The sequence below is a fragment of the Sorex fumeus genome, unplaced genomic scaffold (genome assembly GCF_029834395.1).
Source record: "Sorex fumeus unplaced genomic scaffold, SorFum_2.1 ptg000033l, whole genome shotgun sequence".
Lineage (NCBI taxonomy): Eukaryota > Metazoa > Chordata > Mammalia > Eulipotyphla > Soricidae > Sorex > Sorex fumeus.
Genome location: NW_026606090.1, coordinates 30,088,101 through 30,116,087, shown reverse-complemented (window position 1 = coordinate 30,116,087; position 27,987 = coordinate 30,088,101). Strand labels below are relative to the sequence as shown.

Genomic DNA, 27,987 nt, shown 5'->3' with positions numbered 1-27,987 from the left:
CGTCGGGCCTCTCTTGGCCCAGGGGCTTTTCCAGGCTATCTTGCCAAGAACCTCCTCAGCTCCTCTGCTTCAAACATGGGTTTCCTCAGGAGTTACTTTTTCTATTTTTCTTTCTTTTTTTTTTGGGAAGGGGGGGAGTGCCTACACCCAGTAATGCTCCTGGCTCTGTGCTCAGGGGATCTCATGTAGGATGCCAGGGATCAAACCTGAGTAGTGCAGGCTAAGGCCCTACTGGATGTGTCCTCTCTCGGGCGCCATGAGTCCCCTTTGCTAAGAGACTCTCTTTTGTGTGGGTGAACAGGCTGGGCAAGCTTTTTCCACAGATCTTACAAAATCAATCAGGACCGCTCTCCTTAAGTCATTTTTCTGCGCCTACTGGGTCATGATTTCTCTTGTCCCATGAGTGCAGTGGGCTTAGAAGTGCTGAATGGAAGGTCTCTTCCCAATCAGACTGCTGCAGTTATTAGTAAAACCAACACAGAAAAAGTGAAGCGAATCATAAATAATGGCAGCCTTGACTTCAACAAGTGCTTCACTCATGGTCTGTTGTTATAACTGGTTTTGGGGCCACACCCGGCAGTCCTCAGGGCTAACTCCTGGTTCTGTACTCAGTGATCTCTCCTAGCAAGGCTCAGGGGACCATATGGGAGCTGGGGATCGAACCTGGGTTGGCATCATGCAAGGCAAATGCTGCTGTGCTATCATGCCGGCCCTGATTTATTCTTTTTTCTGACCGTGGAACACATTCTGGGAGACTCAAGGCATTAACTTGTCAGGCAGCATTTGCCCTGAACATAGCAAGTAATTAGCATGAATTTTCTAAATGCATCTTCATCATTCTGCAGGTTCATATCAAAAACACACAGCTTTTTTTTGGCCACATCTGGCAAGGAACCATGCAGTATTCGGTTGAACTTGGGTCCCCTACACGCGAAGCATGCTCTTGGCCGACTGAGCCCCATCTTCCTGGCCACTCCTTGAGTTCTAGTGACTATTCTAATCTGTTTCTCCTTCGCGTTTTGGGTCACACCAGGCAGTACTTAAGGAACATGTGCTTCCAGGGGCCAGGCCTGCGGTTCCCACAGGCCGATCTGCACCTAACATGGAACCATCTTTCGCCCCATTTTCCTCTAATATTTCTTGGTGGGAAAGGGGGGTAGGGCAGGGAGTTGTCTGCTGGGTTTTAGGACCACACGCAGCTGTGCTCAGGGATCACTCTTGAGCTTGGGGGACCATATGCAGTACCCAGAGGATCGTACCTGGTACCAGGGATGGAACCAGGGTCAGCCGCGTATAAAGCAAGTGCCTAAGTCACAGGCATCAATCTCTCTAGCCTTCTGGGGAGGGAGTCTGGGGTCACCCTGGGCAGTGGCAGGATCACGTGTGGTGCTGGGATTTGAAGCAGGTCACAACCACCAAGGCAAGAGTCTTACCCCCCTACCATCTCTCTGCCCCCCACCTCCCCACGCTCCTTTTCTTTCTTTTTGGGTTTTGGGTAACACCCAGAGGTGTTCAAGACCTACCCCTAGCTCTGTGCTCAGGGATCATGCTGGCAGGGCTTTGGGCAACCAAATGGGAATTCAGGAATTGAACCTGGGTCGGTTGCATGCAAGGCGGGTGTCCTACCCAGGGTGCCATTGTCCCCATCCACAATGTTCCCTAAACAAGGCATGGCTGGTGCACGCCACACCAATCTTTCTTAGAGAATACCTATTTCTTGGCTCTGTCATCTTTTGTAAAGTGCCTGTTTTTTTCTGACCATCATGGTGCTACTACTCAGAGAGCCAAAGATCTGTGACAGTTACTAATATTTTCCTGGTTTTAGGACCACACTTGGCAGTACTTAGGGGGCCAAGTGGTGGTGCCAGGAACCAAACTCAGGGCCTTACACCTTTAAAGTCACATCCCTGGACCTATGCAAGTGATTTTTTTTTTCTTTGCTTTTTGGGTCAAGCCGACGTTGCACAGGGGTTATTTCTGGCTCATGCACTCAGGAATCACTCCTGGTGGTGCTCAAGGGACCATATGGGATGCTGGGAATCGAACCTAGGTCAGCCACGTGCAAGGCAAACACCCTACCCACTGTGTTATCGCTCCAGCCCCTATGCAAGCGATTTTATTTTTATTTATTTAGTTTTTGCTTTTTGGGTCACACCTGGCGATGCACAGGGGTTACTCCTGGCTCTACACTCAGGAGTTACTCCTGGCAGTGCTCAGGGGACCCTATGGGATGCTGGGAATTGAACCTGGGTCGTGCAAGGAAAACGCCCTACCCGCTGTGCTATCTCTCCAGCCCCAGATGCAAGTGATTTTAAAGGGACAAGATCAGGTTTATATTTCACTAGATTCACAAGAAAGAGAATTATAATAAAAGAAAAACTAACCAAGGTTGAGGATGTAGCTCTGTGGCAGAACACATTTTTACATATATGAAATCCTTGGCTTTACCCCTACATGTAAACAAAAAAAGGTTCAAAATTCTCAAGTACAGGTTGGAGTGATATACGATGGGCAAAGCACTCGCCTTGCGTGCAGCTGACCGGGCTTCTTTCCCCAGTAGACACAGGGTTCCCTGAGCCCTACCAGGAGTGACTCCTGAGTGCAGAACCAGGAGGAAGCTCTGAGCATAGGCGGGTGGGGGACCCAAACAGACAAAAACCTCTAATGCAGACGCCAGGAATACAGTTCAGTGCTAGTGCAGATGCCTCCAATGTCTGAGGCCCTGGCACCTAACACAAACAACAAGCTCAACAAAATTCTAGAGTTAAATTTCTCATACATGTTAGATTATGTCTGTGATGATAATTCATTTTTCTTAGGAAAACAAAACTCAAGGGGCAACTGCACAGTGGCTAAGGCATTTGCCTTACATGAAGCCGACCCAGGAATAACACTGAGCATTGCCAGCTGTGGCCCGAAAACAAACAACCCACAAAATTCAGAAAACAGATGTAGTTTGTGTATCTAAAGCAGTGGCTATTTGGGCATTTGGCTGTTACGGGGCCAGGAATGAACTCAGGGCCTTGAGTGTGCTCAGTAAGTGCTCTGTTATGTCAGTCTCCTCCCAAACTCTCAGCATCAACTTTATCTTTAATTCTTGCTATTTTTACTTAATCACTTAATTTAATTTTTACTTAATTTCACCAAAGAAGAATCTTATTCACTCAGCTCTTCAAAGCATTTGTCCTGAAGAAAGACTGTGAAAGAAAACATTCTGCAAGATCTTCAAGCTAGAACAAAAGGCATATGCTGCAAGTAAAACTAGTTCACATGAAGAAAAATTTATAATGCAAATATCTACATTTCTTCACTATTGATAAAAAAAAAAGTTTTTTGGGAAGGTGGTACACCCAGCAGTGCTCAGGGCCTACTCTGTGTTCAGAGATCACTTCTGTCCTTGCTCAGGGAACCCAAATGCAGTGCTGAGGATCAAGCCGGGGCCCACTATGTGCAAGGCAAGTGCCGTGATCTCTACACTATCTCTCTGGACCAATGACAAATATTATTTAAAACGATATACATATACTCAGTTGATAAATGATGACCTGGTCTTAAAATTTTTTTCTATCATTAGCTAGCCTATGTTGTTTTGGTTCAGTGTTTTGTCGTCTGTTAACTAAGGACAGAGGGACTTAAGGACTATTAATAGTAAGAGGTTGTCTTAAATGAGTGCGGGGACACACACACACACACACACACACACATACACACACCCATTTGTCTATCAGAATAAGGTCCTACCATCGTACTGTTCGGTGACCAAAGGTTTTGGGCCACGACCAGTCTCACAGGAGCTGCCCCTAACTGCCGGGGAAGTGTATGGGTCCCCTGCATGTAAAGTATGTGCTCAGGCATTTGTCACATATGACTGCCCAGCAGTAAATCCTGAGCACTGCAGGGTGTGGCCCAAAACCAAAACAATAAAAAACCCGAAAGATCCTTCATAATCCACACAAATCAATTATTCATTTTAACCAGGTTCTCATTTTCGTTAAGATGGTTTTAGGCATTCAGGATTGTAACATGTTATACCAACGATAGAACGCCCTACAGAGCTGAACTTACCATGGTGGGGACACGGGCGGGAGTGAGGTGAAGGGATACTGATGGATGGTGTGGTGCTGGTGTGCACAAAACCATGTCAATAACAATACTATAAATTACAGTGCCTGGAAAAAATTTTTTTAAAGAAATAATATTCTAAAGCTATTTGTACTGTTTCAAGGCTGAGGTTAAGATGAAGAAATATGGGGCTGAAACGATAGTACAGCAGGTAGAGGATTTGCCTTGCACGAGGCCGACCTGGGTTCGATTCCCAACGTACCGCCAGAAGTAATTACTGAGAGAAAGCCAGGAGCAACCCTTGTGCATCGCTGGGTGTGATGACCCGAAAAGCAAAAAAAAAAAAAAAACCCAAAACAAAACAAAAAAAGATGAAGAAATATATCTGTGTATTCTTCTAAAAAAAAAAGGTAAAGGTAAAGGTAAAGGCCCTCCCGTTGATCGTCGATTTGCTCGAGCGGGACCAGTAACGTCTCCATTGGAGACGTTGTTGTTACTGTGTCTGGCATATCGAATACTCTCGGTAGCTTGCCGGGCTCTCCGAGAGGGGCGGAGGAATCGAACTCGGGTCGGCCATGTTGGCCGCGTGTAAGGCGAACGCCCTACCCGCTGTGCTATCGCTCCGGCCCTGCTATCGCTCCGGCCTAAAAAAAAAAAAACCTCAATTTTTTTCATTAGAATAGAGCTCTGCTCACATACAAACAGGCCAGATTTTCTTGGTACTACAAAGAGTTCTCGCTGAAGTTCTTTAGTATAAAATAAAACTTTTCAGGCCAAAGAACATAAATTTTTTACTCTTGCTGAGCCTCTACCAAGAGTTAAATATAGTTCCAGTCACAGAATGTCCTGAACAGTGACAGACCGGCTCTGGAGGCACACAATCTTTGAAAGTCGCAGAGCGACTGACTGCTCGGCAGGAATGACTTGCAGAAGAGATCTCTCTCTCTCCACATAGGCAGAGTCAAATTCACAATCAGTCGCAAAAGCTGGCCTGCTAATTTAAGTAAATGTCAAGAGCCAGACTTCTCGGCAGATAGGCCTTATTATTTTATGAAAGTGACTTTTTTTCTAGATAGAAATTCCAACCTGACCCAGTCCGACTCAACTGCATACTCTTAACTTGTTTTGTGATCTGGGGGGTAGACATGGCAGGGTGGTCCTATCCCCCCAGACCTCACACCCATCTTTTTAGTAGTTATTCTCTAATCAGCATCAGCATGGATTTGATATATTTTTTTGCCACTACCTCACACTACCCAAGTAGTGCCTTTACAAACCAGTATGACTTTGGTTTTGATTTTAGCTGACTTGTTCAGTTTTTAGAACATCTGAGAACAGGAGTTTAATTCTGAGGGAAAATCTAGCCACATAATTTAACTTTGTTTCCCGGACTCCAATAAGTCATGTTTCAAAACAAAACAAAACAAAACAAAACAATCAAAAGCCAGGGAGAGACAGTCCAGTGGGCAGGGCATTTATTTGCTTTGAAAGCGGCTGACCCGGGTTCGATCCTGGCACCCCGCATGGTCTCCCTGGCATCAACAGCAGAAATCCCTGAGCACAGCCAGGTGTGGCTCAAAAATCAAACTAAACCAAACCCAAGCGGCCACTTAGAATCTAGTCACAAAAACACAAAGCCAATTTATATAATCAGGTTTACATAACGGAGCCCGGTTTCCCCACCTTCCTCTGGCCTGCCCCGGGCCTCTCCAGCTGGAATAGGGGTCACCTCCAGAGGACCTTAAGGTCCCACACAGCGCAGATGTGCTGGCAGGCCCAAAAGCCTGACATTTCAGTGTTTGGACAGCCACCCTGGCTATCCCCAGCAGGGGCTGAACGTGGGGTGCTCGGGCTGACTACTCCAACTCCTATGGGGTACTTCAGAGAGCAAAGGCCACAAAAAATAATGAATCTGCGGCTTGCCAGGGTCACAGTCACTATGCTGAGAACAGGACCCACGTACACTGACAACAAGAGAAGTCAGAGCCACACATTCGTTCTGCATCTTTTTTCAAAAGAAAACGTGATGGCAAGACTTCAAACAAATCCAGCAGCCACTTTCGAGTTTAGATTTTCCTCATTTAGACCTTTGTGCTTATTTCTTGTTTGGACTCACACCAAGAGATGGCAAATTTCCTCTGTCCCGTACGTAGGTGAGGAGTCAGAGGAGCAAGAATGGAGCCACGGTTGGCAGAGAGCTGAGCGCCCGGGTTCAGTGCAAACGGTGGAGTATGAAGAAAAAGGCGGCAACTCGAGGAGGGGCCGAAGATGGAGCCTTATCACCAAGGGGCAGCAACCCCTAGCCCTGCTCTCAGGAGTAGGAAGGGACACTCACAGATTCTCCACTACGATGTCCACCAAGTGGTGGAAGTCAATGGAATAAATCTTCAACTAAAAATTCATGTTTAGGGCCATAGGGATAGTACAGCAGGTAGGGCAGCTGCCTTGCTTATAGTCGGCCCCGTTCTAGCCCTGTACCACCTATGGTCCCCCGAGCAGGGCCAGAGCGGCCCCAAACGACAACCTAAAAATTCATGGTTACTGGATAAATTCAGATACTCAAGGAAAAAGGTGGATAAGAATACAGCTTTTCTGGGGGGGATAAAAAAGATGATTGAACTTAAAAAAACAAGAGACCAGCTTTAGTATGTCTAGGAGGTCCTAGAGATTGGCAGCCCAATTCATTTAGCAGCTGAAGTAGAAACAATCTCTCCACAAACACCAGAAGTTTCCTCCTATTAAGATCCAACTGAGATTAAGGACCAGGTACAGTGTTCAGGGATTCATCCGAAAAGTATTAATCACGGGAAAACTCAATCCAATTTTCGACGGTGTGGGGCTGGACCCGCAGCACAGTGGGCAGGGGCCTTCTTGCAGCCCAGGGCACAGGGCATCCCAGAAGGTCCCCTGAGTCCTGCCGGAAGTGATCCCCGACCAAGCTGAGTCAAGGAGGAGCACTGAGTACCACCAGGCATGGCCCCAACACAGAACCAACAAGATCAACTGTCAACTGTGTCCACGTCTGATGTTCATCGTGAGGTTACCTGCCTGAGCTCTTTTCTGAAACGCGGTGACTTCAGTATTAGATTATTTTACTTTCAAATAGAGGGGCGAGGGTGGGTGACAACCGACTCAAAAGGCAAAGGTTATCTCCCAAACATTGGGACTGTCGCCCAGAAGCAGCAGTTTCGGAGAAGCACGTGCCTGCCAGCTCCCCAAATAGAAAGGCTCCTGCGCTACTGGTTACTACACAAAGGCCCGAAGCAACATCACAACGATTTTCAAAGGGAAAACCCCGGGCTGGAGAGAGAGCACAGCGGGGAGGGCGTTTGCCTTGCATGCAGCCGACCCGGGTTCGATTCCCAGCACCCCATAGGGTCCCCTGAGCACCGCCAGGGGTGATTTCTGAGTGCAGAGCCAGGAGGAACCCCCTGTGCATCGCCGGGTGTGACCCCAAAAGCAAAAAAGCAAAAAAAAAAAAAAAAAAGGGAAAAACCCTCTCCACGAAGGTAGTGATCAGCCACGGCGCTCCCATCCCTAAACCGAGGACTTTGGAAAAACTGCCGCTAAAACAACCCGGACCAAACTCTCTCCTCCTGCAACGCATTTCCGAACACCTCAACGTTAGGACCCCCCCCCCCCCAAAAAAAAACAATGTTTTCAGATGGTGGCTTACAAATGCAAGCCCACCCCCCAACCCCAAAGCCAAGGGCAGCATCAGCTCCCTCATTCCTTCCCGGACTTCACACGCAGAAAAATCCGCGAAGAGGCCGAAAACGGACCCAGAAGGCCCAGACCCGCGCGGGCTCTCCACGGTCCCGACGAAGAGGAGGGGCGGGGGTCCAGGGGCGGGTGGGGGGCGGGGGTCCCGGCACCAGCGCGCTTTGCTGCTCGCTGCAAAAAGAGGGGAACATAGAAAAAAAAAAAAGGCAAGACAAAGTCCGTCCCCAGCAGCGGCGGCGGGGGCGACAAGGGCTGCCCGGGAGGACCCCCAGCCAGGGACCCCAGCCCGGACCCCAGCCCGGGACCCCCCGCAGGCACAGCGCCAAGCCCGCACTTCTGTTCACTGAGGTTTTGGCCTCCGAGGGCTGCCCGGTCGCCTCGGTTCCGACCCGGGCAGGCAGCCCCCTACTCTGGGGAGACCCATCAGCTCGGTCCCGACCCAGGCCGCCCCCCACCCTGGAAGAAGGAAAGTCTCTCTGGCGTTTTGTCTCCAGCGCAGCCCCCTGCCCGCGGCCGCCCCGTCTCGCCCCCCGCCCCCCCTTCGGTCGGGTCGGCCCGCGGAGGGGCGTCGGGGGGCGTCCGGGGGGCGGCCCGGGCCCGCGGGGGCGGGGCGGCGGGGCGGCGGGGGCGGGGGTCGCGCGGCCGCCCACCTTCTCGCACAGCGTGCGCACTTGGCCCTCGTTGAGCTGCTTGCACTCGTTGAGCTGCTCCACCCACTGGTCCAGCTCCTTGGTGAAGGCCTTGTCGTCCATGGCGGCCCGGGAGTCGCCCGCCCGAGCGGCCGGCGGCCCGCACTCCCGGCGCCGCCCGCCCGCCCCGCCGCGCTTCCGCCCGCCCGCCGCGCTTCCGCCCGCCGCCACTTCCGGGGAGGAGGCGAGCGGCCGTGCCGCGGGCTGCGGGCCTGCTGCGCCTGCAGCGCCCCCCCGCGGCTCGGAGGGGAAACGCGCTGCTCCTCGACTGCCCGCTCCCCGCGCCAGCCAGCCTCTCCTCCCAGGGACTGCCTTCCGCTCCCTCTTTGTGGTTGGTTGGTTGGTTGGTTGGTTGGTTGGTTGGTTGGTTGGTTGGTTGGTTGGTTGGTTGGTTGGTTGGCTGGCTGGTTGGTTGCTTGCTTGCTTGTTTGCTTGCTTGCTTGCTTGGATTGTTTTTAAATTTGAATGATGCCCATGGTGGTGGAGAATGGGCACTGGTGGATGGATGGGTACTTGATCATTGTATAATCGAAACCCAAGCACAAAAATTCGTGAATCTACAACTGTAACTCATGGTGTTTCACTAATAAAAATAAAAAAAAATTGAATGATGCATTTATTTTTATTCAATCCAAATTGTTACCATTTAAAAAATTTTTATTTTGTTTTTGTAAAGTAGCACTGCACTGTCTTCCCATTGTTCATCGATTTGCTCGAGCGGGCACCAGTAACATCTTCAATGTGAGACTCATTGTTACTGTTTTTGGCATATCAAATACGCCATGGGGAGCTTGCCAGGCTCTGCCATGCGGGCGGGATACTCTCAGTAGCTTGCTGGGCTCTCCAAGAGGAATGGAGGAATGGAACCTGGGTTGGCTGTGTGCAAGGCAAACGCCCTACCTGCTGTGCTATCGATCCAGCCTCTTTTGTAAAGTAGTTCACGATAATCGGTTACATTTAATATTCAAACAGCAATCCCACCACCATTACATCTTCCCACCACCATTTTTTGGATGTTTCCATCCCAAGCCCCAAAGTCTGCCCCAAAACAGAACTGAAAAATTTTATTTTGTATTGTTTTTTATGAATAAATGTCAGCACCCTCGTTGACTGGCATCTTGTCCCCTGCTGGGCTTAGTCTCCTGCAGGGCTTTCTCGGTGCTCGACAAAGCCCAATTTTCTCGGGAAATTGGGAAGCCTGAGACTTTCCTAGACAACATTGTCTATCAGACCTTCACACTCTCCAGTGGAAAACTCGCAATATGTTTGAGTCAATAAATCAGTTATTTCTAGTTTACCTAGTCATGGGGTTCAGACAGCTCCAGAATATTGTTATCTGTGTATATACTACACAGAATGAGAATACTTTTATATGTGTGTATGTTTATACACACATTTGGGGGCCACACCTTACCATCTTACTCCCCCCCAGCCATGTTACATATATTAATATTTAAGAATACGGGTCAGCCTTCCCCACAAAAGAGAGAGAGAGAGAGAGAGAGAGAGAGAGAGAAGGAAGGAAAGAAGGAAGGAAGGAAGGAAGGAAAGAAGGAAGGAAGGAAGGAAGCAATAAAAGTTTACTAAAATCCATTAGCCTTTTTGGGGTCCTGGGGATACACCTGGCAGTTCTTAGGGCTTGCTCCTGGCAGTGCTTAGGGCTTAGGGCAGTGCTTAGGGCAGTGCTTAGGGCTTGCTCAGGAGTCACTCCTAGTGGTGCTCAAGGCACCATATGAGGTGCTGGAGAGCAAAACAGGGTTGGCCTCATGCAAGACAAGCACCATACCCTCTGTACTATCTCTCTGGCCCAAACCCATTAACTTTACATTAGTATTGATTTTAATTTTATGAATAAGAAGCTGTGACTAAAATTTCAGATAACTCAAAGGATACTGCAAATAGGTTAATTAAAAAAAAAAAGACTACGGGCCACTTCAAGAGCCATAGTACAGCATACAGGGTATTTGCCTCGCACGCTGCCAACCCAGGTTCAATTCCTGGCACCAGTATAGTACCTCAAACCAAACCTTCCTTCTCCCGCCATGAACTAAGCTGTAACCTAAAAGTTTAAGTTACCCAGAGTCTCAGGAACCAGTTCTTGCTAATGTCAAAGGTGCTCAGGGAATCCAGCGTAGGAGGCCACTTTCCTACTGTGGGAGGCTCCCTACTCTTTCCCTTTTTCTAGTCTCTTCCATATTTCCCCCCTGAGTTCAGGGGTCAGGGTAGCGGTTTGCAACCTCCCCCCTTCTCTTCCCAGGTCATCTCCACCCCAAGTTTAGAAGGACTCTCTGGAGTTACGAAAAGCTAAGACTGGTCAGCCTGAGGCTTGCAGTTTGGAAGTAACAACCTCTGACTGAGAGAAGCTACACCCTGCGTTGAGATGCAGGGTCCAAGCACAACCCCAGGAACGCTTTAGCCCTGATGAGGCCCTAGACTGGCCTTCTCAGCCTGGCCTCAGTCGATGGCTGTTCAGTAGTGTCAGTGAAAGGCTGTGAAGAGGAATCCTCTTTGACGTCCAGCCTCCTCACCCCAGTGGCTCTGCTGAGAAACACACCAAGAACACAACTGGTGATGCTTCTCTGTCACCTTCTGTTGATGTGAGACATGTTTGTCGGCCCCTTCATCACACAGGTTCATGTTCTCTCTCATGAATATGTATGTGTTTCCTGGAAAACCAATAGAATGTAAATGAGCTGTGACGCCACTGTCCCTCTGCTGGGCCTAAAAACAGACTCACACCCCTGCCCCGCAAGTGCCTCTCTTTGAAGTTTGTCCTCTAGCTCCTGCAAACTAGCTTAAGTGGTTGATTTTTAGTTTTATTGTTGTTGTTGGATCACACCTGATGGTGCTCATTACTCCTCATGGATTCATGTCCTCAGAACAATCATCTCATCTGCATGCTCACAGGAAAGGGTTTCCATAACAAAAGAACAGAGAAGAAAGGGTGGGTTTGGGCTGGTTGACTCTTAGACAAAGATGGTCTTGCCATGGTCCTGTCTGGCATCTGGAGAGAGACTCACCACACTCTGCTCCTCTGCTCAGCTCCAGGAACATTCAATGAGGAATTCTCTAGGTGTCCTTGAGGTTGTTTTCAATGGCTAGGCAGCAAGATTGTCAATTTTGACCACGATGCAGGTCCAAGAATACTGGGTCAGTTCTGGGAGTATCTCGGTCACGGACATAGGCCAAGGGTCTTCCAAAGGCCCAGAACCTAGGCCTGACACTCCTTCTGCAGGGCAGATGAGAATGATGAACCCTGTGAGCCCAACTGACAGTAACTGCTGCTCAGTGCTTGGGGAAGCGCGCGGTGCCAGGAACCAAACCCTCAGCATTAAAGCATGCTTTCGCTCCATCTCTCCAAATCCAGTAGCCCTCAGACTGAGTGGACACAGACACGAGGTGTTATTGGGACATTTCTGGCATTCCGTCTACGAGAGGAAGAAAGACATTGGGAGAAGCTTGCATAACACTGGGACTTAAGAAGTGGAGGAAGGTAAGGAACCTCAGGTTACTGTAAATTGTGCTTATCATTCTACCTAGTATGTCCCAATGAAATGGAAGCTCCCCTGAACTCCAATGTCTAATCCCCCTCCCTCCACACATAGAAATACACATTCCGGGTTCAAGTACAGTTACTCACATGCGCATCCAGCCATCCAGGATTTTTCTGTCTCGAAAAAGGCACAACAGACATAGACCTTGGAGCCTTTGGGTCACCTGACTTTTGGAGAAAGCTCTTCATTCTGCAGGTCTTCCCCTGACATAGGAAAATGTAAAGGAATAACGGAGTGAAAAAGAAGAATGGGTATTTTGTTGGAAAAAGCACCACGGGGATATGCATGAGGGCAGTACTTGGAATAGTGGACCGTGTCCATCCCTCAGCCTTTCCAACACATTCAGAATGCTTTCAAGTGTCACCAGAAACATTCGACGCGGAATCATCCATTCCACTGTATCACTTGGATTTTATAAAATGCCTAAACTGTGCTCTTGTATCTGAGTATCCCACGACACAGGGGCTGAATGTGGGAACACTTACCTTTCAGCTGGAGCATTAGGCAGGAGAGCACCATCCAAGCAACAGTGGCCATGGGAGGCAGCATTTTGTCTCACGGGAGATGGCTGTCAGAAGCAGGCATGGAATTTGGGTCAGGCAGAAGGGTGTTAAGAGGATCCTCCCAGGATGGGAGTTGCATGCTGAAAGTAGACTAAAGACCGAACACAATTGCCACTTAATGCCTCTTTTGCAAACCACAGCACCCAAAAGGAGAGAGAGAACAAAAGGGAATGCTCTGCCACAGAGGCAGGGTGGGATGGGGGGGGGGAGATGGAGGGTGGGAGGGATAATGGGATCATTGGTGGTGGAGAATTGGCACTGGTGGAGGGATGGGTACTCGATCATTGTATAACTGAAGCCCAAGCACAAAAATTTGTAAGTCTACAACTGTACCTCATGGTGTTTCACTAATAAAATTTTTAAAAAAAGATATGAAATGGTCACGAAGAAGTTCAGTTTCCACCGGGGTATTCTGATTCATGGAGAGAGCTGTTCCTTCTGCAAATCTTGACCAGGCATAGAAAAATTTAAAGGAGTGAAAGAGTGAAAAGAATAATGGGAATAGGCATGGAAAAGATACCCAGGGGATATGCATGAAGCTAGTACTCGGAAGAGTGAGCCATGATAGCACTTCCCAGTTACTAGTACATTCAGAATGCTTTCAACATGACCTAGCATCGCTAATGAGGGACCATCAATTATACTACGTAACCTTGTTTCTGTCATAAAATATGGAACTGCTCTCCTAGATCTGAGTATTGTACGACAGGGGACTGGATGTGCGAACACTTACTTTTCATTTGAGACTGGAGCACTAGGCAGGAGAGCAGCACCCAAGCAACAGTGGGAACAGCCAAGGGATGCTGCATCTTGCCTGACTGGAGGAGGCTGGCAGGGGCAAGGATGCAAGTGTGCTAAGGTATTCGGCAAGCACAGGGTCCAGTCCCCTCTTTCCTTGTTCTAATTCCCAGGAATAAGTCGACCTGACTGGCACATCTCTCTTTCTGGTGAAAGAACAGGCTGGAGTCTCTTGATACTATACCCTTGACACCTCTTAGGCTGAACATGACCGAGTCTGAGATTGTTTTGTGTCTCCTTAGGAAAGAGATTCTTCTGCGCCCTCCTCAGATATCTGAGATGCAGACCTGTTTGGAAATGCTTCTTGTCTCAGCTCCCACGTACCGTCCTTGCTTCGATCTGTGACAGTCTATCAGGTCGGGAACGGCCAGCTTGTTAGAGGACATTCTAAGGGAAGGACACTGAAAAGAATAATACAAAAAAGGGACCCAGAAAGGACTGCTAGGAAAAGCTAGGAGGGATTCTGGGAGATTCTTAGACTAGCTGCGGCAAAGAATGGGAAATGTCGAAGATATGATCTCTTTCTAGTAGCAGATTAACTTCTTTCCAAGGCAACCACCAACTTGAGTTTTCCCCCTTAGTTCAACCTTTCTGAAAAGCTAAAGAGAATGGACTTTGATCTGTTTTCTTCAGCACAACTGTAGTGCTTTAAACCCTCCTTCTACAATTTGTGTTACTTTAAGTCCACCTCATCATTTCCCACACCACGTTCCCTCCAACCGTGCATTCTTGGGTCTGTAACCAATGCCCACAGTTTATTACCATTAATATTGTCCATAATCTTGAGTTGCTTCTTTATCAACCACAGATGAGAGATTATCCTGCATTTTTTTTCTATGCCTGATTTATTTGCCTCAGCAGGAAGTCCTCCAATCCCATCCTAGTTGTTATGAACTTCATCACTCCATAACCATTTTTTCACGTGTCTGCATAATATTCCATTGTACATGTATTTTTATCCATTTGACTATACCAGACATTTTATTGCTTTCATATTCATGTTGAATATGAACATATTTATGCGTATATCTTTCTAAGATTAATTTTCTGTGTGTTTGGGGGGGAAGTTGGCTAGAAGTAGGAGGTTTGGGTCACATGAGAGCTCCACCTTATTATTCTGAGAACTATATATTTCCTTTTCTAAAGATGCTGTGCTAGACAACATTCTCACTAATATTGAAAAATTGTTTCTTTTTGGCCATACCCCTGTTTCCAGGATATTTTTTTTCCATTGTTACATATCACTGTATCACTGTCATCCAGTTGTTCAGCGATTTACTGGAGTGGGTGCCAGTAACGTCTCTGTTCATCCCAGATCTAAGATTTTAGCATCCTGTCCTTACTCGTCTTTCCCAACAATTGGAGACTCTTTCAGGGTCAGGAGAATGAGACCCATTATAGTTACTGGTTTTGGCATATTGAATGCAACACGGGTAGCTTACCAGGCTCTGTTTGTGCAGGCGGGATACTCTCGGTAGCTTGCCAGGCACTCAGAGAGGCATATCCATATATATATTTCTCTCTATGATCTGTTGCCTACTGTCTGAAATCCATCAAACATGGTGTGGTAATTATGGACAATGGGTAGGAAGTGTCCCATGATGTGTTGCCCAGCCACTTCTTGGCCGCATGGTCTGGAAAGTGGCATGGAGCATGACATAGGTTGGATAATGCAGGTCAACTGCCAGGGCTGGGTTCCTTGGGGTCGGAGGGCTCTCGCCCGCCTCCATCTAGGGCTCCTCTAGTCGAAACAGCCTGGCGTGGAGTCCCATGGATATATTCATATATACACATGCACATATATACACATATGTACATATATCTTTATATGTGTGTAAATGTGTTTATATAAATATATATGTGTGTGTTTATTTGATTGTGGTTCCCTGATACTAAGTGATGAATATCACTTTTTTAATATTCTTATTGGCTATCATTACGTCTGCATTGTAGAAGAGGTAGTTAATTTCTTCTTCCCAATATTTGATAGAGTTATTGTAGTTTTCTGTTGCTTAACTTTATGAATATTTTATAAATATGGGATGTTTGTAGTTGATCTAATGTATTATATTCAAAGAACTTCTTCTAGTCTTTATATTTTAACCTGATTTCCTTTTTCCATGTGATAACTTTTAAAATTTACATATTCCCGCATGTCCTCTCTGGGGACCCTTGGACGGGGTGTTGGGGTGAGTTTCCCTCCACAGCCCGAGCAGAGTCCTGGCAGCCGAAGACCTCTGAAACCCAGACACAGTCATGCTTAAGACCACTCTCCATATGCTTGGACGAGCCTCCATTTTCCTCCATGTACTTTATGGATTCAGTCTGATATTCAGGTCCTTAATCCTTATTTTTTTTTCTTTTTGAATAACACCTGGCAATGCACAGGGGTTACTCCTGGCTCTGCACTCAGGAATTACTCCTAGCGGTGCTCAGGGGACCATATGGGATGCTGGGAATCGAACCCAGGTTGGCTGCGTGCAAGGCAGGTGCCCTACCCGCTGTGCTATTGCTCCAGCCACTTGATAGGATAACTTTTGCAACCAATTTTATAAATCTAGAAACTCATGTTTTGAACAATACCAGTACCTTTTGAACCAGTTTTTATTTTATTTTATTTTATTTTGCTTTTTGGATCACACCCAGCAACGCTCAGGGGTTACTCCTGACTCTGCACTCAGGAATTACTCCTGGCGGTGCTTGGGGGACCATATGGGAAGCTGGGAATCGAACCCGGGTCGGACATGTGCAAGGTAAACGCCCTACCCGCTGTGCTATTGCTCCAGCCCTTTAAACCTGTTTTTAGATACCACAATTATTCAACTCTCATTTTAACAATCTAATGCAATGCAGATAGAAGCAAACAATCAAGAACAACAACTATACATATATACATACATATATACACATATATACATATATATAAACTCATATGCTTGTTTTGAGGTTCTAGCACGGAAGCACAGCTACTCGTATACCCTCCACTGAAGACCAGTTCATCTGCATATCTCTATTCGGGGAAGTACGTCCTCTTCGAAAGAGCACGCAGCTTTGGAAGGGATGCACATGGAGCGGTAAGGGAGGAAGGGGACATCCGCCTAGCCAGCGAGATCAGCCGAAACAAACCTGGTGATCAATGGGGCGACAGATGTTGCAGCCAGATCGCCCTCACATCAGTGACAGTGATATATATATATATATATGTATATATATATAATATATATAGCATTAAAACCTTGGAACCAATTTTTATGGAATATGAGGAAAAATTTTTAATTTCAATAGTTTTTATACCTTAATTTCAATAGTTTTTATACCTTAGTTCTTTCAAATTATGAGATTTCTACACCAAATATTTTAGCAAGTTTTACTTTAGGTTCAAGCTCTAATTCTACCTCTTCTTCCTACATAGCAGCATATTCTTTTTTTTTTTTTGGCTTTTTTTGGGAAACACCCAGCAATGCACAGGAGTTACTCCTGGTTCATACACTTAGTAATCACTCCTGGCGGTGCTTGGGGGACCATATGGGATGCTGGGAATCGAACCTGGGTCGGCCGTGTGCATGGCAAACGCCCTACCCGCTGTGCTATTGCTCCAACCCCATAGCAGCATATTCTTAAGTTCAAAAGAATTTCAACTGTTAATACCCATTGATGCTTTTCTAATAGGAGATTTTAGGGTGGGATTTTGTTGAGATTTGTTGACATGTGTGATTTTGTTAGGATGTTTTTCAAACTGTTGATTTATTTTGTCATCAATGGAATTGGACAGAATACAAAATAGAAACACATTAAAGGGGCTGAATATTAATGAGATCACTACCAAAGATATTTCTTTTGTGAGGTTATCCAAAGCAAGTAACAAAAACACTATCCACAATTTCCAACAGTTTGAGACTCAAGTAGCTTTCTCTCTCTCTAGGTACCGATAGATGGAAGGACCCTCTAGATTCTGGTGATTGCAGCTATCAGGGTGAAAAGCAAATAAAAATTTGTTCATTTACATGTATCTCCAGTACAAAAGATACAAGAATTTGTACTACTCTGCCTGGGAAGCAAAATTCCAAGATACAACGTTTACTGGTTTGGATAAAATTATAATCCAGGGCACATAGAGAATTGAGGATAAATGCGTTAATTTTGGACCAGTCAGATGCTACAAATAGGAGACAGATGTGTATCATGTCCTGATTTTGACTTGATGCCTGATGGTTCCCATAACACACCTGGATTTTCATGATGTCCACTGAACCTACAAGCACAGCAGCACTGTGGCACTGTGTTCACATCACACAGCAGCCTGTGCCAATTGTTGATCAAACTACGTATGATCGATCTAAGGTACAATGAGCAAGTCTGCTGTTGCCGTGGATCAAAAAAACATGGATTACTACGTTCAACGAATGAGCTCAGAGGTGTTTTCCTGTAAATATCACGCTACAGGAAGACCGGAACATGCATGAGTTACTAACACTGACACAGGAGATGGCAGGGCAGTGTGAATAACATCAGCACATCATGCTTACATAAAAAGGACCTAAAGATTGCAGAAACTTATGGGTGGGAAAAGGGAGTGACTCAGGTATTGGACCCAAGGCCAACCCAGGTCTGCTTCACGGATGGTAAAAAAAATTAAAAGGGAGCTGAACTATGTAGGCAAGTCAATGAACTGAATGCAGGTTCAGTCATCAGATGGACACAGCTGAAGCCTCCAGTGAGAGTCACGGATAGCACAGCCTTGGGATTCATAAATTGTGTGTGTCTCTTGGCTGTTTAGGCAGAAGGTTCTGCGTCTTATAGTTTGGTTCTTTCTGGGAAATTTGAAGCAAATCTAGATGAGCAAAAGAATGGAGCTACGAGTCAAGGTGGCGGTGGGGGGGCGGATGGGGGTTGGTCTAGAATGTCCCAGTAGAGCTCACAGTGTGAGCTGAGACAGCACAGCTGAGTGGATTTCCAGGGTGTGACTTAGCCTCTCAGACTTCAGAAACCAAGACTTAAGCCAAGCAACTTTGCAGTGGTATGCTCTGGACAATCAGTAGGGATTTACAACTGGAATTTTCCTAGGGATCTGGATGAAGTTGGGATCCTAGGGATCAGGATGAAGGTGGATAAAGGAAGAACGAGATTTCTCTCAGGTACAGTTATTATTTAGTGATGGTCTGAGAACAGAACTCAAGAGATAGAAGTGGATAGAAGTGTTTATTGTAATTATTTGACAAACCAGGCTTTAAACATAAAAGAAAGGCATTCAGTGAGACTGGGGTGGAGGTATAAGGGACGTGGTATACAGGCTTGAAATTCGGTGGATATTTCCTTCTCGAATGCCTTTTAACACTGGAAGAATATCCTTGAGAGGCTGCATGTGGATTCAGCCTGTACATTTCTAAATGGATTTAGCTCTCAAACTTGCAGACGTACGGCAGTACAATCCAACAGTCATAATTTTGCCATTTTTCATAGCCTAAAGAGACAAGAAAAGGAGAGATGAGTGGAATGCTTAAAGCTGGAAACATGGGAGAGACGCATCACAGACAGGGCCAAAGTCCCTCCCTCTTTTTTGTGTGTCATAATCCTGCTCCAAGGAGAAGAGGCTCAGAGAAAAGAGAGCAGAGAGAGACTGGAAAGTGCAAGTGAGTTTGAATTCAGGAAATGTACCCCCTTCCAAATGGTCAGGCTTAGAAACTGGTTTTGGGAATATGTCAGAAGTGGAACAGATATAAACAGAGAAACGTGTTTGTTCTTACCTGTGCGGCTAAGAATGGCCCCACAGAACCCGGAATTAGTAGGGACTCCTTTCTCCCAGGCCTGATAGTTCAACACATCGCCATTACTCCACTCCCATCCACCTGCATTGGGTTGAGTCTGTGAAGACAGGACAGATGAACACCTGAGTCTCAGTTGCTCCTGAGATGCTCTGGCAGCATCTTCACTGTAATCCACGAGTGACACCCAGCACCAGATAATCTGCTTGTGTCTTTATGGAGGAGAATTGGAGAGGAGATCTGAAAATTCTCTCTAAAGCCTTGATCTAGTGTGTAAGAATCATAGTCACCAATACCACTGAGAGTAGCAAGGATTGTTTAGCACAACATGTGGTGCAATCCAGGCTATGCACCCCTGGGCCTCAAAGGTCATGTAGATTCTGTAGTGGACAGTGTACACACCCTTCATTGATCAACAACTCAGCACATCTTAGGCACCATCACTGGGCGCAACAAGAAAATTGATTTAGGAAGTCTTCAGTACACATTGTTTGAAAAGGGGGATTGATATTAGCTAGAGATGAGGCCATGTCATACAACGCACAACTTCAGATGGGCTCAGGGCTTGGTTCTCCATAAGAGCATCTGAATACTCTGGATTTCAGGGTGGCCTTGTGTAATGATAGGGCAGACTAAGGGATTCGGATTACTCAGGATGGCAAATGGAGTTGTACAGTTTCCCGAGAACAGAAGACGTAATCTCACCTCTGTGTTGTCATGGAGACCAATCCAGACAAGAGGGGGTGCTGCCCCACTGTTCTTGATGAGGGAGCTCACGAAGTAGCCCTCAGACTGAGTGAGCACAGACACGAGATGTCCATTGCGACGTTTCTGGCATTCCGTCTAGGAGAGGAAGAAAGAGATTGGGAGAAGCATGCATTACACTAGGACTTAAGAAGCGGAGAAGATAAGCAACAGCAGGTGTACTGTGAATTGTGCGTGTCACTCTCCCTAGTATGTGTCAATAAAATGGAAGCTCCCGTGAACTCCGCCGTCTAAGCCCCTCCCTCCCCTGCTCACAGGAATAAACATTCCAGTTTCAAGTACAGTTACTCACATGCGCATCCATCCAGGATTTTTCTGTCTTGAAAAAGGCGTAACAGTGGTGGCCATAGGCCGTGGAGCCTTTGGGGCACCTGACTTTTGGAGACAGCTCTTCATTCTGCAGGTCTTCCCCTGATATAGGAAAATGTAAGGGAGCGACGGAGTGAAAAAGAACAATGAGTATTTTGTTGGAAAAAGCATCATGGGGATATACATGAGGGCAGTACTTGGAGTAATGGACCATGGCCATCCTCAGCCTTTCTAACACATTCATTATGCTTTCAAGTGTCACCAGAAACATTCGACGAGGAATCATCTATTCCACTATATCACTTGGATTTTATAAAATGCCCAAACTGTGCTCTCGTACCTGAGTTTCCCACAACACAGGGGCTGGATGTGGGAACGCTTACCTTTCACCCGGGCTTGGAGCACCAGGCAGGAGAGCACCATCCAAGCAACAGTGGTCATGGGAGGCAGCATCTTGACTCACAGGAGAAGGCTGTCAGAAGCAGGCATGGAATTTGGGTTAGGCAGAAGCCACTGCTCCATCTCCTTGTTGTATTTGTTTAATTCCCAGATGATTGATATCTCCCAGTATGGTGACAGAGCAGATTTGATATTCTGAATATTCTTCCCAGGATGCCTCACAGAGTTATCACTGCTGAGTCTGACAGCGCTTGTGTCCTCTTGGGAGTGGGAATCTTTTCCCTCCTCCCCGAGTGTCTTGCATCTTTTCCCACTTACCTTTCTTGCAGGGATCTTTGATAGTCTGTAGGTCAGGAGGGGAGGGACCAGCCTTTTAAAAGAGGTTCTGGGGGCGGAACAGTACAATGAAGAACGCAGAGTTGGAACCTTGAGGGCCTGCTGGGAAAGAGTAGTCAGGGATTCCTGGAGGTTCTTGAGATATGGAGGGGTCTTACCAGCAGAGGCTGGGAATTGCCACAGCTGTGCCTTTTCCACATATCAGGGAAAGGTCTTCTCAGGACTACAGACACCTATAACTATATTAATCTTTTCACTATGACTAAAATGGAATAAAGTTTTAGGACTAATATCCTTGTGGTTTCTTTTGGTCTTCTCTCTTTTTTGTATAAAATTTTCACAATGCCATGTTATATATACATAGAAAATTTTGTTTTCAGAAAAATTTCATTCAGAAACATTCATGGGAATCACAGAAAAATTCACTTTATTCATAAGCAATCTACCAGGAATTTATCGCTATAACAAATATATACAGATATACTTTTCATTTCCAAGTATATTTATAATTTAATGTAAAATGTAAAAGGGAACAAAAATGATGATACATTTCTCAAGTCAAACAGGTTTAATTAGTAATACCTTTGAATCTCTCCATATAACCTTAGAGACAATTTTTCAATGAAATGATTTCAAAGAAACATGAGTCTATTATTTGATAGGTGTTTTTAAGTTAAATTGTAGTGAAGAAATAAAATTTGAAAAAGAAAGGAAGTAATAATGAGTAGATCTGTTGCTGTAATATTCCGTGTAATATTAAGGAGATTGAAATATGGAAGAATATATCAACACCAGCAAAGCCAGGTTTTAAGGAACTACAGTTCACTTTCCTCCAAGCCACCTTCATGTCGCTTCTTTATTTTTTTAATTTATTTATTTTTATTAGTGAAACCCCATGATGTACACTTATAGTCTCATAAACTTTTGTGCTTGGGTTTCAAGTACCCATCACTCCACCAGTGCCCATCCTCCACCACCACGGGTCCCAGCATCACTCGCACCCCCCATACCCCCCTGCCTCAGTGTCAGGGCATTCCCCCTTGTTCTCTCTCTCTTCCTTTGGGTACTGTGTTTTGTATGAGAGGCCTTAGTGGCAATCATGTTTGGTCTATAGACTACTTTTAGCATGCTTCTCCCACCTTGGGAGGGTCTCACAACACCCTTTATTTGGTGCTCTCTTCTCTATCTGAGATTCCTTTTCACCTAGCACGTGTGGCTGGCCTTCAAGTCATGGAGCAAAATTCCTGGTGCTAATCTCAGCCATTGCTGGGCGTTAGTCTCCGTTTTGTTGCTTTATATTCCCCAGATGAATGCAGTCTTTCTGTATCTATCCCGCTCTTTCTGACTCATTTCGCTTAACATGATACTTTCCATGTAGTACCACTTGTATGTAAATTTCATAACTTCATCTTTTCTAACAGCTACATAGTACTCCATTGTGTAAATGTACCAAAGTTTCTTTAACCAGTCATCTGTTCTCGGGCACTCAGGTTTTTTCCAGATTCTGGCTATTGTAAAGAGTGCTGCAATGAACAAACATTTGCAGATGTCACTTCGACTATACGTTTTTGCCTCTCTGGGATATATTCCCAGGAGTGCTATAGCTGGGTCAAATGGGAGATCTAATTCTAATTTTTTGAGAATCGTCCATACTGTTTTCCAAAAGGGTTGGACAAGCCGGCATTCCCACCAGCAGGGAAGGTGGGTCCCTTTCTCGCCACATCCGTTCCAGCACCGGTTGCTTTTTTCCTTGTGGTTGTGGGCCAGTCCCTGTGGTGTGAAATGCTATTTCATTGTTGTTTTGATCTGCATCTCTCTGATGATTAGTGATGTAGAGTATTTTCTCATGTGCCTTTTTGCCATTCGGATTTCTTCGTAGCGAAAATTTCTGTTCATTTCCTTGCCCCATTTTTTGATGGGGTTGGGTGATTTCTTCTTGTGGAGTTCAACCAGTACCTTGTATATCCTTGATAGCAACCCCTTGTCGGATGTGTATTTGGTGAATATCCTTTCCCATTCTCTAGCCTGTCTTTGTATTTTGGTCACTGTTTCTTTTGAGGTGCAGAAGTTTCTTAGTTTAAGATAGTCCCATTTGTCTATCTCTGTTTTCACTTGCTCGGCCAGTGGCATGACATCTTTGAAGATACCACTAGCTTCAATATCATGGAGAGTTTTGCCAACTTTGTCTTTAACAAACATTATGGATTCCGGTCTGATGTTGAGGTCATAAAGCCATTTTTATCTTACTTTTGTGCACAGCTTTAGGCAGAAATCTGAGCGCACTTTTTTGCATGTAGCCGTCCAGAGGGGACTTTCCTCAACACAGTTAAAGCCATCTACCACAAGCCTACAGGAAACATCATTCTCAATGGGGAAAAACTGAGACCCTTCCCCCTAAGGTAAGGGACGAGACAAGGATGCCCACTCTCTCCACTACTGTTCAATATCGTTCTGGACGTACTTGCAAGAGCGGTTAGACAAGAAAAAGATATTAAGGGCATCAAGATAGGGAAAGAAGAAATTAAGCTCTGATATTCGCAGATGATATCATACTATACTTAGAGAACCCTAAAACCTCTACCACAAAACTCCTAGAAACAATAGGCTGGTATAGTAAAGTGGCAGGCTATAAAATCAATTCCCAAAATTCCATGACTTTCCTATAAGCAAGTAGTGAAAGAGAAGAAAGTGACATGAAGAAAAAATCCCATTCACAATTGTGCCCCAGAAAATCAAGTACCTGGGAATCAGCTTAACTAAGGAAATAAAGGACCTGTACTAAGAAAATTACAAAACGCTCCTTCAGGAAACAAAAGAGGACACGAGGAATTGGAAAAATATCCCCTGTTCATGGATGGGGAGAATGAACATTATCAAAATGGCAATATTTCCCAAAGTACTTTACAAATTCAATGCAATCCCTATTAGGATACCCATGACATTCTTCAAAGAAATGACGCAAACACTCCTGAAATTTATATGGAACAATAAGCCCCCACGAATAGATAAAGCAATTCTTGGGAAAAAGAAAATGGGAGGAATCAACCTCCCTAACTTGAAAGTCTACTACAAAGCAGTAATAATTAAAACAGCATGGTACTTGAACAAAGGCAGAGCTGCAGACCAATGGAACAGATTTGAATATACTGACATCTCCTCCCAAACATATGATCATCTAATCTTCCGTAAGGGGGCAAGAAAAGTGAAATGGAGCAGGGAAAGCCTCTTTAATAAATTGTCATGTCGCTTCTTGAACCATTTGTTTTTAATTTTCTTTTCTCTGAGGCTGTATCTCCTGGTGATTATTCATGTCACTATTTTGTCTTCAAAATGTGTCTGCCCCAGAGCATTGGGCTTTAAGAACTGCGATATTCCATGTGATACAATGGGGTTCCAGGGACAATATGATGAAAAATGACAACAGGACAGCATTTCGTCAAGGACAACGTCCAAGATTGAGGCGCCACCCTGACCCGTCAGTTCTAGGGGTTACTGGAACTATCGTACAGAGTCGAAGATATTCAAAGTAACACACAGTGGTCTTTCAGGGAACAGTGTTTTAACAGGGGTTGTTGCATGAAATGTGCTGCCTTTTGTCAACATGCAGTCATTCTGCCTTTCAGATAGAACGAGCACATGTGTGCGTGTGTGTGTGTATATGTGTGCATGTGTGAGTGTGTTGATTTGAGGGAAATACCAGTAGAAATGTAACTTATATGGTATTAATTTTGCAGGTATTGACTTATCAAATACCATTTTATTTTTTAATTCATATGGTTGTGTAATATAACTATAAAGTTATTTATTAAAAACATGACAAAGTTAGAGCACCTACAACATGAACAATTTGCCGATGAAACCGTAACATTGGTCTTCTCTCAAGTTTACTCTCCTTGTCTTGACTTCTAAAATTCTTCGTCTTCTACATGGTACCAAGGAAAAAAAGTGATGAAATATTATTTCAGATCTTGTAAGCTATAAGAAAAAATTGATGTGGGGAAAATTACAGATGGCAGTAGTCCAGAGGAGGTGTTAATCTGGTACGTGAAAGAGGCTACACCTGTGGCAATTCCCAGCCACTTAGAGGAAGACTCCTCCCCATTTCAGAAATTTCCTAAAACCCCTGACTTGCCTTTCCCAGCAGCCCTCGCAAGGTCAGAACTTGGTGCCATTCGTTGCAGTGCCCCTCCCTCAGAACATCTTTTAAGAGTCTGGTCATTCTTGATCTGCCAAACATTAACCTCCCCGGCAATTAAGGTGAGTGGGAGTTGATACAAGATGCTCTCCAAGTCAGGGCTTATTTTCAGATTCCAGGGGAAGGGTGGGAAAGATTCCCACTCCTGAGAGGACACAAGATCCTAGAGACACACAGGCCAATCTCAGAACCCAGTGTCTTTTGGGAGTAATCCCTCTAGATTTATTTCTAAAATATCAGAAATCTGCCCCTCTCGGAGAGCCCAGCAAGGTACTGAGAGTATCTCGCCCCCACGGCAGAGCCTGGCAGGCTCCCCTTGACTTATTCAATATGCCAGACACAGTAGTAACAAAGTCTCCAATCGAGAAGTTACTGGGCCCGCTCGAGCAAATCTATGATCAACGGGAGGCCTTTACTTTACTTTCCTTTACTATCAGAAATCCAAGGCCACGTGGCCACAATAGCGGCCATACGAAATCATATGCTCTTCATAATCAGTAATAGAAAACAAATTATCTAATGTCTTTTTGGCAGGTCTGAATGTTGGGGAAAATTCCAAATTATAATGGTGGGTTTTTGGTCATAATATTAAATGTGATCATCGTAGAGAGAGATCCCGGACGCTCTGCCCCCGCGCTTCGGTGTTCCTTCCCGGAGTCCCTTGGAGGGGAGCGGGTTGAGCTTTCCTCCCCGCCCCGGCCAGGGCTACGGCAGCCGAAGACCTCCAGGACCAGCCACCACCATGCTGAGACCACTCTCCGCACACCTGAAGGTACTGGCAGAGGGACAAAGCCACGCGGGTTCCGGGGCCGAGACCTCCAAGCCTACTCGAATTGGAGTCGAGCATCTTCCACCCAGATCCTCCAAATTCCAGTAGGCGGGGGTCACACCCACCACCTGGCCCCCTGGCGCCGTGTAATCCCATCAGCGGCCAAGACTCAGAGACTATAAAATCCAGATCCCGGAACCGCGCGGCCGCATTCGCGGCCGCGCGACATCTTATTATCTCATTCCTACTTTGGACAAACTTGCAGGCTGTCGAATGTAGCCTGCCCACAGGGTAGAGTCTGGCAAACTCCCCGTGGCCTACCAAATATGCCAAATACCAGTAACAATGATGGGTCTCATTCTCCTAAAGAGCCCTGAATATAATCTCAGGGCTAGGATGAAAGAGACGTTACTGGGGCCTGCTCGAGGCAATCGACGATTAACAGGATGATGAATGAATGAATGAAATCGTAGAGAGAGATTAAAGTGGAAATCTGCCACACAAGCAGGGGCAGGGTCGGGAAGGGCTATACTGGGTTTGTTGGTGGTGGAAGAGGTGCACTGGTGAAGGGATAGGTGTTTGATCATTGTGTTACCGATCGACACTCAAACTGAAAGGCTTTGTGACTTTTCTCATGGTAATTCAATAAATAAAAATTTTTTAAAAATTAAATAATCTGCTTTTATAGCCACCTAGACATCAACCTGAGCTTATCCCTTAATGAGATACTTACTGTCCTCTCGTTGTTCATCGATTTGCTTGAGCGGGCCCAGTAACTTTTAACTGTGTTTTCACTTCCCCAGGGCAAGACATCTCAGCTCTGAATAATTGTAGACTCCATGCCTTCGAACTGGTTGGGAAATTATAATTTTCAAAATAAGAAAATCTATAAAGGATAACAGTCTAACCACTATAAGAAACTTTTTACTTATCTATCCCTTTTTTCAATATCTCTCCAGCAAGAAGAAAAGAAAATCTAATATACTTACTTAATTTTGTGTTCATCAGGCCAAGTTCAATTATGGTGGGTTCATTCATACAACTTGGCATTTATTTTTATGGACTGTCTGATTCTTCTTTCTTTGTAGTGAGAACTATAGGAAGGATCAGGGCCCATGAGGAAACTACTAAGCTTTTCTATGAAAACTTTACTTATTTTCCTTTTTTTGTTACTTTCACTATTATCTCCGTTTTACAAGATTTTTCCTCCTTATATCTAGATTGGTAGTTATCCCTAGTTTTCTGTGCATAGAAAAATTAGAAAAGATATAGTTAGATCTATATAATGGTTATCATAAGTAGACACCAAGTATGCCATAGTCATCATATTTGAGGAAAATAACAGACAATAATGGGAAAAACATGAGTTCTTGAGAGTTGTCATGAAAGACTGTGCACACAAAACTTAGAAGATTCAAAGTTTGAGGCTACTGGGTTCGATCTCCAGCATCCCATATGGTCCCCAACCACTGCCTGGAGTCATTCCTGAGTGCATGAGCCAGGAGTAATACCTGTGCATCACTGGGGCCCCACGGGTGATTTATGTCAAGTGGGGAGCAGAAAACAGCCCCTTTCTCCTCATCCGCTTCCGGCATTCAGGACCCAGAGTTACTGGGTTCTTGTCTCGCTTTGCAGAAAGGAATATCAGGCGTAGAGGAGCAGTGGAATTACAGTTACTATTGGAGGTTTTGAAGGGAAGGAGGGAGAGAAAGTCTGAGAGAATGGAGAGTAACGAGCTCAAGAGAGAGCTGGGCTTCTCCAAGAGTGGAGAGATCCCCTACACACATCCCAGCATCAGACATGAAAACATGAAAGTACACATCGCAAGAGGGGAGATGCGGGCGAAACATGTGCTCAGGTGACACGTACTCTGGCAACACATGTGCTCAGGCATGTGGACCCAAACAGCACATGGGCTCAGGCAGCATCTGGGCCCTCCCTTTGTCCAAGGTGGCCTTTCTAGGTTTTCTCCAACCTGCCCCCACACAGGGCTTCTACCTAGGTCAAAGTCCCTTGCTAAAGGGATTGGGATTGGGAGTGGGGATGGTCTTTTTTGAAATTCC

The 27,987-nt window shown here is 45.7% G+C and overlaps 2 protein-coding genes across 2 annotated transcripts in view; both read right to left on the bottom strand.

The window, feature by feature from the left end:
• Positions 1–8,566, bottom strand: part of PPP2CB (protein phosphatase 2 catalytic subunit beta) — a 40,509-nt gene extending 31,943 nt beyond the window's left edge. The window contains exon 1 of the mRNA XM_056116706.1: positions 8,436–8,566. Coding sequence (XP_055972681.1) covers positions 8,436–8,537 — 102 coding nt within the window. The 5' untranslated portion in view covers positions 8,538–8,566. The remainder of the gene's footprint in view (positions 1–8,435) is intronic.
• A 10,216-nt stretch (positions 8,567–18,782) lies between these two features.
• On the bottom strand, positions 18,783–20,678 carry LOC130026019 (lithostathine-like). The gene is made up of 5 exons (XM_056116675.1): positions 20,609–20,678; positions 20,209–20,327; positions 19,857–19,994; positions 19,134–19,251; positions 18,783–18,850 (listed from the first exon to the last, which is right to left on the bottom strand). Exons 1-5 carry the CDS (start codon positions 20,676–20,678, stop codon positions 18,783–18,785), a joined length of 513 nt encoding a protein of 170 aa, XP_055972650.1.
• Positions 20,679–27,987: the final 7,309 nt, after the last annotated feature.

Excerpts from the sequence above, each read along its gene's own strand:
- LOC130026019 (XM_056116675.1), bottom strand. The coding sequence starts at position 20,678 with ATGCTGCCTCCCATGACCACTGTTGCTTGGATGGTGCTCTCCTGCCTG. Across the intron at positions 19,995-20,208 it reads AATCCTGGATGGATGCGCAT|ACGGAATGCCAGAAACGTCG; the intron begins GTGAGTAACTGT and ends TTCCTCTCCTAG. Across the intron at positions 18,851-19,133 it reads GGCCATTCTTAGCCGCACAG|GCTATGAAAAATGGCAAAAT; the intron begins GTAAGAACAAAC and ends TTGTCTCTTTAG.